This window comes from Podarcis cretensis (genome assembly GCF_951804945.1).
Source record: "Podarcis cretensis genome assembly, chromosome: 5".
Lineage (NCBI taxonomy): Eukaryota > Metazoa > Chordata > Lepidosauria > Squamata > Lacertidae > Podarcis > Podarcis cretensis.
Window position 1 is genome coordinate 42579370 of NC_137174.1, and position 13720 is coordinate 42593089.

General features: G+C 41.3%; 2 protein-coding genes across 9 annotated transcripts in view; one reads left to right on the forward strand and one right to left on the reverse strand.

Moving 5' to 3' along the window:
- Nucleotides 1-13720, forward strand: part of EBF3 (EBF transcription factor 3) — a gene marked incomplete at its 3' end in the record, with an annotated part of 669366 nt that overhangs the window by 412637 nt on the left and 243009 nt on the right. The window lies entirely within an intron of this gene.
- Nucleotides 1-13720, reverse strand: part of MGMT (O-6-methylguanine-DNA methyltransferase) — a 181824-nt gene that overhangs the window by 152628 nt on the left and 15476 nt on the right. For all 8 annotated transcript variants that reach the window (XM_079977398.1, XM_079977396.1, XM_079977397.1 and 5 more), the window contains exon 2: nt 10526-10573. In XM_079977398.1, the coding sequence (XP_079833524.1) occupies nt 10526-10573 (48 nt within the window). The remainder of the gene's footprint in view (nt 1-10525; nt 10574-13720) is intronic.

The following is a 13720-nucleotide window of genomic DNA, read 5'->3' on the forward strand; positions in this document are numbered from 1 at the left end:
TATATTAAAGCTAGCCTCAAGTGTACCAGCTTTTCTATCAAGATTTGTGTGTCTAAATTAGTATGATCTTCCTCAAACATTTATTTTTGAAAAGAAACAGAAAGGTGCTCCAATACTTAAATTCAAAAGGCCTTTTGAAAACGAAGAAAAAGTTACTATCACAGGATGAAGAAGTCTTTGATAATTAGCTATTTTTAAAATACAAGCAATCTAACCTGCTAATGAGCAAAATAACTTTTAAAACATCTGATTAAAACAGAAGAAATAGATTATGCTAATGACTTTACCCAGTTACCTCTTCTATAGATCTTTTAGCACCAACTATTAATTATATCATAATGAAAGCACAAAGTCTAGACTAATTGAGTTTGTGAGTCATCTACCTGGAAGGGGAACTTTTTTGTGAGGGCAAAGTGAATGATCCCAAACGTGAACTAAACAGAGTACATTTTGGTTTCACCTTCAGCTCTTTGAAAGTCAAAATAATATTTATACTCTCAACTTTTTTCTCCTTCGCTAACTATTAGTTTTAAGAATATAAAAATGTAAGAAGAGCTTGCCAGTTTTGGGCCAATGGCTCACATAGTCCAGCATCCTGTTTTCACAGTAGCTTACCAGATGCCTATGAGAAACACACAAGCACAGCCTGAGCACAGCAGCCCTCTCCCCTCCTAAGGTTTCCAGCAAATGTTATTCAGAAACACACTGCCTCTGGTCATCAAACAGTTTCCTTCTAACATCAATACATTACTCTAAAGCAATGTAGTATATTAGTTAACAGTGAGAGCTGCCTTTTGTGTAAGATGAGATTAAATTCGCAAACCTTGATCATCATTCCAAAATATATATATATTCATTTTCTTTAAAATGAAAAAGTCTAGCAATTCTGGATGGTTGTTTATTTACCGCTAATGGGAAAACATATTTTACAAATTATACAATGAGCAGCAAGGTCTTCACTTCAGTGGAGGCAAATCCAACCAGTTTCAGGCATGGGGGCAGATTTGTGTTCAACACAACAATGTTTATGTGTAGCACTCGAAATAAATTAAAAAATTAAAAAATTGTCCAGTAGCACCTTAGAGATCATCTGTGTTTGTTCTGGGTATAAGCTTTCGAAAGCTTATAGAGACCAACCCAGAACAAACTTAGTTGGTCTCTAAGGTGCTACTGGACAATTTTTATTTATTTATTTCAACTGCATCAGACCAACACGGCTACCTACCTGAATCTAGTATGTGTAGCACTATTATCTTTCCCTGAAGGAGAAAATAGGATCCATTCGACTTCATACGGAAGAGAACTAATGGGTTATCTAACACTTCAGCATCATCCCAAGTTCTTTCCTAGTTTCCCATTCTTCTTCAAAGCCCATTCTGATAAAGCCTTTCCTGCTCTACCAGGTTTTCATCCTTTCATTGCTAAATGCTGCCAATTTATTCTAACCAGATCCTGTCCCTCATGTACAACTTGGACTTTAAGCCCCAGGGCCATGTCACGTCTCTGTTCTGCATGATACCTTGCATGCTGCCAGCAGTAAATATTAAACTACCAGCCTTACAACCTACTCATATACAAACAACAGATCCTGGAAAACACCTGACATTAAAACATTTAACTTGATATTCACTTGGGGGTTTGCAGCTCACAAAATGACCTAGACCTATGACTCTGTTTCTCTGATTCCACAAAGAATCAAGGAAATTTTTCAGTAGCATAGAGAGTATCCAGAGAACCAACACAGCAGACAATGCCCAACCTACTGAAATCCCATCATGGATTTTAAGGGATATCAAGAAGAGAAGAAACTAATTAAAGTTGAAATATCCTGAATATAATCTTTATCTGTTGACTCAGCTCAAGAGATTAAATCCCTATATACTTGGTTATATGAGAGAAAGAGAGAGAGAGATTAGTGATCCCTTCCCAGCTGTTAAGGAGCAATACCTGAATATAGATTTCTTGTGGGAGTCCATAAGAGAAGACAAAACATGTGATTGGAATGATGTCAGTTCCCCAAAGACACCAACTCATACTTACACAGAAAGAAAGACATCTCCATACCTTTATATATACACAAGAGGAAATATAACAGAATGATGCCTTTATTAGTGCCCAAAGCGAAAGAATAATGGATTACAATAGTTCATCTTGGCAATAGACAGAGTTGAAAGTAACATGAGCAGCTGATGTACAACATTTCTAATGCCGTTACATGAATATGCTTCTTCCATGAATGCAGCGCTTCCAGTCCTATTTTTACCAAACTCTTCCAAAGTCCAAGAAACCAAGTCCTGAAACATTCAGTATGACTTGTAAGACATTTCTGTCAATATATTAGTCAGAATATTTGAATAAGAAAGGTAGAAAAAATAAAATCAAAACTAGAAACTAGTTGAGGGGAATACAAAATTTTGTTGTTTATTTCTATTTGTTTAAATTGAACAGAACAAACACAGGGCTCCTTCTGCCAAAGAAATGAACTGCAATCCAGCAGAGGCTCCCATTGAAGGAAGAGTGAAAAGCAATGAACATCAATTCCTTCTTATCCCTACTGCTTCCCACGTCCCATGCCATGCTGTCCTGGAGGGTCCTGAAACTCTGCGGAGCAGATTTTCAACAAGTCCTGGGTGTCCTGCAGCAAACTCACAGGAACTCTGGATCCAAGCTACGCAACTTAATATCCCCACCCATTGATCATCCCCCTTTTCATACCAATGATAAAATTATGAACAATTCAACAACAACAACAACAACAACAATAATAATAATAATTTATTATTTGTACCCCGCCCATCTGGCTGGGTTTCTCCAGCCACTCTGGGCAGCTTCCAACAAAGATGAAAAATACACTAAAATGTCACATATTAAAAACTTCCCTGAACAGGGCTGCCTTCAGATGTCTTCTGAATGTCAGGTAGTTGTTTATCGCTTTGACATCTGATGGGAGGGCGTTCCACAGGGCGGGCGCCACCACCGAGAAGGCCCTCTGCCTGGTTCCCTGTAACTTGGCCTCTCGCAGTGAGGGAACCGCCAGAAGGTCCTCAGAGCTGGACCTCAGTGTCCGGGCAGAAAGATGGGGGTGGAGACGCTCCTTCAGATATACTGGACCGAGGCCATTTAGGGCTTTAAAGGTCAGCACCAACATTTTGAATTGTGCTCGGAAACGTACTGGGAGCCAATGTAGTCTTTCAAGACCGGTGTTATATGGTCTCGGCGGCCGCTCCCAGTCACCAGTCTAGCTGCCGCATTCTGGATTAGTTGTAGTTTCTGGGTCACCTTCAAAGGTAGCCCCACGTTGAGCGCATTGCAGTAGTCCAAGTGGGAGATAACCAGAGCATGCACCACTCTGGCGAGACAGTCTGCAGGCAGATAGGGTCTCAGCCTACGTACCAGAGGGAGCTGGTAGACAGCTGCCCTGGATACAGATTTGACCTGTGCCTCCATGGACAGCTGTGAGTCCAAAATGACTCCCAGGCTGCGCACCTGGTCCTTCAGGGGCACAGTTACCCCATTCAGGACCAGGGAATCCTGGTTTGGCATTTATAGATATATTATTTCCAAAACATGTAATAAGGCTGCACGATTCAATTACATTTTTTTATCGTCAATGTGAATGTTTTGGTTGTTTTATCTGTTTTAATATTTTGTAATAAACTTTTTTTTTTTAAAGGATTCCTTTTTGCTATTTTACAAAGTCTAGCATGGGAAGCAGCCAGGAAGCTACCAGATGTAAGGGAGAGACAAACAGGTCTCTTAAATATATGGGCTTGGATCCCAAGAAACAAACAGAGAATTTCACCTGGCCAAGGGGGTTTCCCACATCCATTCACAGTACAGGAGAAGGACTATTTGCATGTAATAATAATTTAGTAATTTATTATTTATACCCCGCCCATCTGGCTGGGTGCCCCCAGCCACTCTGGATGGCTTCCAGCAGAATATTAAAATACAATGATTCATGTAGAAGGCCTCAAGTTGTATCTCCAGCATCTCCATGTAGGGCTAAGAAAGAACCTTATCCAAAACTCTGGAGAGCAACTTCCAGTCCATGTAGACAATACAGAGCTAGATAAACGAACATTTCAACTAAGTAGAGGTCAGCTTTCTATGTTCCCCCTGGAGCTCTTCACATCCTGGGAAAGTGACTGCTGAGATCTGAAGGGCCTCTATAAAAGAGTGCATTGCAGAATTTCATGGAAATCAGCAGTTGGCAAAAACTAAACTAAACCTTGTGCCAGTGGGCACGCTTTTCATTCACACAAGGGACACTTTGGGTCCAAGCCGTGGTGCTGTGTAATTTCATAATATTTGAAGGAGGGGGAGAATAGCGATGGTATGGGACAGAGCCAGCTCCTAAGGTGACATGCAGTAGGGATGAATGTGATTTTTCCAGGCTTAAGAAAGTCAACAAGAAAGAGGTAGGCAGTTATCATCCCATGCCTTTTCAGAGAAGCACAGTTGTTTTTCAATGGTGACATGGTTGCTTTTGCTCTGGGAGGCATTACTCCTGAAAACTTCAATAGTAATGCCTCTCTTACATACCAAGATGACCTCTCTTTATCCCATGCTGGGCCACTGCAGCTGCAAAGACAGCCAACTTTAGAAAAGTGCCTCAGCTGTCAAATTTGTCACTTAAACGTCAGAGGCAGACACATGCTCCAAGTCAAAATAAAATGGAAGCAATAATAATTCCCCCTCTTAAGGAAAAAATGCTTGTTGGTAGACTCCAGCATGACAGCCATATTCCATGGTTCAATGCTCACTACAGACTTGCCACTTGAGGGCAGAACGCATGATTAATTGAAATAAAACACGACTGTGTTAAAGAAAATATATTGCCAAGGTAAAAAAAAAGAAAAAAAAGACACCACAGCTAACAATGTTTCAGATGTAGGGACATAATAGTATCAGATGTAGGGACATAATAGTATCGCTTCATTTTTATGACATCAGTTCACTAAATATAGAAAAACAATATATTCAGTAAACGGGCGGTTAGAGAGAGACCAGGCTTTTTCTGTGTTTTTTCCTAATCACTAATTCACTAAGAGAAAGAATGGCACCTCTGATCGACTACAAACAAAATACTGCATATATTCAACTTTAAAACACACACACACACACACACACAAATAAATAAATAAATACGTGCAACTTTCCCAAACATTGCCCTAACTCTTGACATGTAGATACAATACAGACAGCAATCCTTTTAGACATATCCAATTGATGCGCGACCGCCAACATACGGGTCCTTTTGGACCCCAGAAGAGGGAGGAATGGGGGCAGAACGGAGTACATTGGGCTCATGCACTCTCTGCCATGTGTGGGGACCAGGAACAGAACCCCCATGCAAAATTGTCACTGCCTGTATTGTGTTTATATTACAAATCCATGGCATGTGTGTTGACGAAAACTGTGACACTGCCTGTTGCTTGCCTGGATGGAGAGGTATGTGAAGAGTGTTTTCACAATATTTTTTCACTGGTGTCTATAGAACCATAGTCCAAGGAATAGTAGTTCTGCTGGGGTGCCCAAATGACAACCTCCACTCATGTGTCATTCATTCCCTTTCAAGATTTCTGGTGCTATCAAATGATGGGTTTCACTATGCCATATATACCTTTATTGCAATGTAGCCGTAGCTAAAATCCCTTTTCCCAATCCCTTTTCCCCAGTCTATAGGGATTGGGCTTGAAGTGGACTTAGGATGGGACTCTGGGACCGGCTGTCAGGGAAAGAGATTTATGGGCTCAGGGAAGTTACCCCTCCTCTCTCAGCTCAATCAAATGCATTATACAAGTCTGTAAATAGGATAGGTGCTGCCATCGGAGTGCATGAGGCAGTGTGGAGGATGGGAAGAGGGAGGCATGTGAATGCCGAAGGGCAGTGAGTCCTATAGAGGTGCCACCTGGAAAGATTGCTTTATCAGAGAAAAACAAGGAAGATGTGGACCAAAAGATCAGATTGGTCCATGGAACACTCGTCCCGACTGCCTCAGTTATGCCTGGGTGTGGCTCTTTACCTATCCTAATGTGGGCTTATATCCTAGATTCACATCTGTGAAATCAAGTATGTGAAACATAAGCTATTCCACCCAACTAGTGCTCCTGGCAACTAGGTAAAGGTAAAGGTACCCCTGCCCGTACGGGCCAGTCTTGACAGACTCTGGGGTTGTGCGCCCATCTCACTTAAGAGGCCAGGGGCCAGCGCTGTCCGGAGACACTTCCGGGTCACGTGGCCAGCGTGACATCGCTGCTCTGGCAAGCCAGAGCCGCACACGGAAACGCCGTTTACCTTCCCGCTGGTAAGCGGTCCCTATTTATCTACTTGCACCCAGAGGTGCTTTCGAACTGCTAGGTTGGCAGGCGCTGGGACCGAGCAGCGGGAGCGCACCCCGCCGCAGGGATTCGAACCGCCGACCTTTCGATCGGCAAGCCCTAGGCGCTGAGGCTTTAACCCACAGCGCCACCTGCGTCCCCCAGCGCCACCTGCCTATTAATGTGTCAAGGACTGTGGTTAGTTGGTTAGGGAAATGCTCTGTGGAGCTTGCAATGTGGGTTTGAGTCTCATGCCCTTTTTTTAAGCAGACATGTAGAAGCTGAGTGGGGCATATTCACTCCTTGATGCTAGTGGGACTCAAATTCCCATTTCCTGTTCCTGCAAACCTGTGCCCTATGTACGGAACCACTGGGGGCTGCTGGTAGCATGATGCATCTTTGGCCAATCTCACGGGTTATTTGGCAAAAGAGTCTTTCTTTCCCTAGGTGGTGTTGAACTTTTGCCCGAATGGACTGTGTGTGCCTTGGAGATTGTTCTTCAGTGATACATCTCCAGTTCCAGCATAATTTAAGGGTAGGATTGCCTTGGCCATATGTTAGGCACACTCTTGTATCTGTGCATCCTAAAGCTACAAAAACCTAATAAAAATAAAATTGTGGATTTTTCTCCAGGTTTAACCTAAGCCAATAAAATGTTTTTCATACATGAAACAGAGTGGCAAGATTTATAATCAAAATTGCATAGTATTTCACAGGATGCTCTGTTATCAAAATCCACAAAAATTCAAAGGGCTGTTTCTTATATTCTCCGAGAAGCTCAAGTCAGAACAAACTAAGAGATAATGCAACTAGGCATAACACAATAAAAGATATTACCTTCGCAATGCATTATTGCTGCCAATTATAAGAATCACTTCAACTTAATTTCAAAAGCACAATCACCCTCAACTGTAACAGTCTCTTTTTTAAATTTCAAACTGTATTACATTAAGGCAATAACTCACCTTCCAGCTATAATATTGGTCTCTCTTATTTCAAAAATACATTTCATAAATACTTCATCGACAAGTCAAGCTAATTCAGGTTAATTTTATTGTATTTCAGTGCTATCTCACATTTGTGTGCAATTACCTCTATCATTTTATTGCTACGCCGGAAAGTAATCAGAGCAATTATTTGAAAAAGAAGGCATATAAATTTTAAGTCACAGTTGCTGGCATTTTTGATAAAATAGCAGCTTTATCTCAGAAAGTGGCAGGGACATCAGATAAATCATGCATCAGTCAAGTGTAGCTGACCCCCAAGTGCATTCCACAATATCAGAAGTGCTTCAAAAGAAACTTTCCTGCATCATCCATCATCCTCCATAATACTAAAATAGCTACACCTGAAGAGTTAGAACTAAAGAATAACAGTAAAACAGAATCCAAGCAATATGGGTAACACTATTAACAAGGCTCCTCTTTAAACTAAACTATAAAGGAACCACTAGAATTTGCTTGTAAACAAATAAGTCCTATTTCCATATTGCATCTTCAAACAAATAGTCCTACGATAACCAGCACCCCAACTAAATTCTATTCAAAATACTTGTCAGATCATACGCTGAAAGAAATATAAGGCATAACCACACACCATCAGAGCTTGTGCAAATTTCACAAAAAGCAGGAAAAACATGTTTACATGGCATTCATGGTATTAGAAGTTATCCATTCCTAGCAGAATTAGAACAAGGACAGAGGCAGCTGAAGAGGAGCAAACACCATCATTTTTGTCAATGCCCTATATACAGTAAAAGGTAAAGGTAAAGGGACCCCTGACCATTAGGTCCAGTCGTGGCCGACTCTGGGGTTTCGGCGCTCATCTCGCTTTATTGGCCGAGGGATCCAGCGTACAGTTTCTGGGTCATGTGGCCAGCATGAGTAAGCCGCTTCTGGCGAACCAGAGCAGCGCACAGATATGCCGTTTACCTTCCCGCCGTAGCGGTAGCTATTTATCTACTTGCACTTTAACGTGCTTTCGAAATGCTAGGTTGGCAGGTGCAGGGACCAAGCAATGGGAGCTCACCCCATTGCGGGGATTCGAACCACTGACCTTCTGATTGGCAAGTCCTAGGCTCTGTGGTTTAACCCACAGCACCACCCGCGTCCTTCTATATACAGTACACATGGCTTAAAAGAGAAATAGTATCCAAGCATTGAGAGCAACACAATAGACCTACCACCATTAAAACAAAATACCTAGTGAAAGCCCCAAGTGTGGGGGCAAGAACTGACTGAAGGATTCCTTGGTCTCTCTGCTCAACTGGTCTCAACTTTCAAGGAGAAAATAGAAAACACAATGAAAAACACACACATATTTTTCCAATAGGACTAGTGGTGCAATTACAAAATTTGAAATGTGCCCAGTGGTGCAAAGAGTTTGCCAACCCCTGCTCTACATAAACACTCCTAATAGAATGGCCATTTGAATGTCAACCAGCATTCTACCTCACTTCTTGCTTGTTAACTTCTTCAGCAAAGGAGTGAAATGTGCATCATTATCACAGATACAAGTGTATGTGTATCTATGTAGGACAGGTTGTATTTTAAGGGAGCCTTACTGTATGCTTTGCACAATTAAGTAAAGGTAAAGGTACCCCTGCCCATACGGGCCAGTCGTGTCCGATTCTAGGGTTGCGCGCCCATCTCGCTTAAGAGGCCGGGGGCCAGCGCTCTCCGGAGACACTTCGGGGTCACGTGGCCAGCGTGACGAAGCTGCTCTGGCGAGCCTGCACCAGCGCAGCACACGGAAACGCCGTTTACCTTCCCGCTATAAAGCGGTACCTATTTATCTACTTGCACTTAAGAGTGCTTTCGAACTGCTAGGTGGGCAGGAGCTGGGACTGAACGACGGGAGCTCACCCCGCTGCGGGGATTCGAACCGCCGACCATACGATCGGCAAGTCCTAGGCGCTGAGGTTTTACCCACAGCGCCACCCGCGTCCCCTTTGCACAATTACCCAGTTTCAAGTGCAGTTTCCACAGTTTAGCCTCAAGTATAGCATTTCACTTCCTCAGGCCCCCATTCTCTCCTCACTGAAAAGAGGAAAATTTTATAGCTTCTATCGGGAGGAGGAAATAATAAAATGGGAAATCCACAACCTATGTAAGCATTTAAAGTTTACTATTCCAAATCATAGCGTCAAAAGATAAATGTGTAATCAAGCAAACGAGGAGAGGGGGTAACTGGGAGGAAAAGAAATTAATGTAATACAGGAAACAATCAATTTACACGTGACCAGTTGACACGTGACTGCACATGCATGCATCACGCCAACCCAGAAGTGGTCAGAAAAAGGGGCGGGTGGGCGTAATGGGGCAGGCTTATGAACACTCTGCCATCATGCGCTATGATCTGGAATGCACTCCCCCCCCCCACGGAAAAAGGGGGCTGCCTGTAACTAAAGGCTATCCAGTTTTTCCTGAAGGTGATTGGAAGGGTGTGTGTGTGTGTGTGTGTGTGTGTGTGTTGTGTGTGTGTTGGTGTGTAGGTGTCAGCCAGCCCCATGTTTTCCTCAAGCTGGTAAAAACTACCCCAGTAAATACAGTGCCAAAATCGGACTGTATCTACTGCATCTGAGTACTGCATGATTCGCATGTATAGAAACAGTGAAAGAGCACACCTACCAAAAACGAAAGGAAGGTTACCATAAAAGCACCTTAGATGTACAAGTTTAAGTACGATCTATACAGAGGATGCTGCATCTCAGAAGAGATATCAGCTAGACAATTTTGGCTTGATGTTTTATACAATACAATTTTCTACAGAGTTTAGATTTATTGAAGAAATAACTGGTTTTACGTTAAATGCCTTGATTCACAATATGAATCTGAATCTGAAGTTTAAGGGTTTGTTGTTAGGTGGTGTTTTTGTTGTTGTTTTTAAAAGAAAAATAAAGATTCATCTAGCCACAGAAGAGCAGAAAACAGCTCAGTTAACCCTAAAAATACAGCAATCTTCAATTAGGTTATGCTCTGTGGAAGATAGATATGTGATGCGGAAAGGTCCACTGCTGCCTGTTACCAACCATGACAGAGCTACTGAGATTTACAATGCAGCATCAATCTTGTCAACCGGATTCTTAACACTGACTGCTGGACACTAGGGAAAGATGCCAACTACGTTATGCGAATTCTTCTCCAACATTATTACTTTGTGTGTGGACCCAAATGCACTATTTTCTGCCCAGAGCAACTTACTTTTTGATGAAGTTTTGATGCCATGTTAAGTATATGAAGCAGCTCGGCCTAAGAGAAAGGAAAATTGAAATGCGTTAAGAAAAAAATACAAAAGCATACATTTCATAGGCAACTAAAAGAGATACCATGCCCCCTCTTATTTCTCCTCTTAGATACGAGATCACAGAGAAAGAGAGAGAGGACTCGGAATTTTAGAGGATGCAGTACCAAACAGTGGATGGGAAATTTCTTTTCTTGCAAGCAAACAGGAATTTTGCAGTTCAGTAGGTCATCTATCATCTGCAATGAGTCATAATCAACAGAATGAGATTATGAGGACTTCTCTCATCACTTGTCCTGTAAAATAGGGATCTACAGGATAACAGCAAGGCTTAAGACACATCCGAAAGCCTGTAAAAATAATGCTTAAAATATACTGTACTGTAGCTACTAAACACTCCATGTTTTTTCCATATACATATTGTTTCCTTCCTTAGATTAAACAAGATGCGCACAAAGGGCATGCTGAGATATTTTGCATATGTGAAGAAAAACAAGCACGAAATATTCCTATAAATTACTATGGCTATTAACGATTTAGTTTGCAAGACTGCTTTCAGCTGCAAGCAAATGAAGACATACAAACATTTACAAGGAAGGAAGCAAGTTTCACCAGAACTATTTGAAATGATTTGCAAATAAGGAGATTTAGAGTCAAGTTCATAGTACATATATAGTTTTAATTCACTCCTCTACTTTATAGTGGTTTAGAGTAATGTTGTTCTTATAACCCAACTTTAGCGATGTTTACTTTCCATGAAGGGATAATACAGGCAATCATTTACAAATGGTTAACTTACCATACTGTGCACATAACAACTTAGGTGGTCATCTGAATTGCCAGGGCCTCTGTTGATGGACAATATTTTACCTCTCCTCTGCAGTCCCAGATTTCAGCTCAGGAGTGGAAGAGCAGTAAGGTTTTCTTCAACACCTTGCAGCACGAGACAGGTGACCAGCGTAACCAAGTGTTTATATACACACTGCAGTAAGTTACCACACAGGATTTGTCCCATATATTTAAGTAGAACTTATTTCAGAGTAAGTGGGCCCAGGACCATGGCCTTAAAAGTGAGCATAGCAACAAGAACTACCTACTCTGGAAGAATGGCAGACGAAGGTGATTGAATATATGGGACTGGCAGAGATGACCGGCAGAATTCGTGACCAGGGGAAAGAGACAGTGGAAGAAGATTGGAAGAAATTCAAGATATATCTTAAAAAGTATTGCAAAATTGAGGAGTGCTAGATGTCAGGGAATAAGAAATAGAGAATTGCAGCTGTAACTAATAAGTTAAAGAAAAAGGAATGTAATGAAAGTGAATTAAATAATTAATTATTGGAGAATTGCTAAAAAAAAATGTTAAAAATTAAGGATGCAGTAAAAGGGAGGTATGGGGAAGTCGGAGAAACAAGGGGTATGAAAACAGGATTATGAAATTATACATGTTGTATATGTTTTTGTTTGTGTATGTGAATGTGTTGTTTGTTTTTATTTGTGTTGGAAAACCAATAAAAATTATTTAAAAAAAAAAAAAGTGAGCATAGCAAAGCCGATGAAAGCCAAAATGTGTCAACATGAATACATGTGCCTAAGGACTTGTCTAAAGACACTAACGTGTGCATAAAAACAACAACTCCTTGCATGGTGGTGGGTTGTGCACTTCCAGCTTGTAATTTTATCAATATAAAATGCAAAAGCACATTCATATGAGGTTGCCCAAATATTAAGATTGCAAAGCTTAGCTTCATTTTGTTTGCTGGAGGTCTTCCTTTGCTAAGTCAGATACATGTACCGGGAGTATTCTCAGATCTTAATTAGAGGGGTGGGGATGTTGAATCCTTAACAAGAAGTGGACTTCTCCCAAGTGTTTTGGTTAAATGTGTGTTAAAAATAAAGAGCTTTGAGCAGCCTGAATAGAAATTACATCCCCTTTCAATCATGCTAACCCAATTTAGTACAGGTAGTACAACCTGCCAAGACCTAGATTTCAAAGATGAAGTAGGGGTGGAGGGAGAGAAACCACTTTCAAAACTGATTGAGCCTTTTGCCTGATATTGCTCAATTAGGCACATTTTGTAAAAACAAAAATTATTTTCTAGACTGAATTAGCTACATTCACTTTCCTTTTATTCCAAGGTATTTCAATTTACGTAGCCAAAAACTGCTAATCACATTCAACTACAGCTCTAGATATGTTTCAATATTATTTCATGTACTTCCAAAAACATTTGTATGTTTGCATTACACCTGACCGCTATAATTAACTGTATTTTAATGTAATAGCTAAGTTACAAGTCCAGGCCTGACATACACACCATCTATCTTTGTCAACAATGTTGAAATCTAACTACAGTGGTACCTCGGGTTAAGTACTTAATTCGTTCCGGAAGTCCATTCTTAACCTGAAACTGTTCTTAACCTGAAGCACCACTTTAGTTAATGGGGCCTCCTGCTGCTGCCGCACGATTTCTGTTCTCATCCTGAAGCAAAGTTCTTAACCCGAGGTAATATTTCTGGGTTAGCGGAGTCTGTAACCTGAAGCGTATGTAACCTGAAGCGTATGTAACCTAAGGTACCACTGTATCTGGATGGGGCCAAAATGCCTTTTCGGCCCCACATTAAGAGGTGCGATTATTGAGTCTACAAAATAAGAAACTGATAGGCAGTTTCTTTTCCTGAGTACATGATTATCCCTTTTCATTCTTGCCTTCCACAGCACACTGCCAAAAGAGAAGGGGTTGTTCCGACAGCATGGAGCTGTCCAGGAGCAAAAACTATATGTAGGATGAGGTGGCGCTATTAAATCCACAACTTTATTGGTTACAACTCATGGGGTATGGTAGCACACCGGGTGACAATCCACTCATTAGAAAGCCAAACTGCTGGGTGATGCAACCAGTCTGGCTCAGATACCAGGGTAGCAATGAGGTGAGTGACAGGCATACCTGGTTCAGCATGGCTCAAACAGATAGTGTAGTTCTTTCCTGGATACCTTTTGGATAGCACGGTGACCACTTGCAGACCACTTACCCTTAAAAATGAATCTGGCCCAAAGCCAGAAAATATTGCAGTTTCATAAACACTTTGCATTTTGTTTCGTGACTTGAACAAAGGCCTTAAACTTTTATTTAGCAAATAACTCTTAATGACCT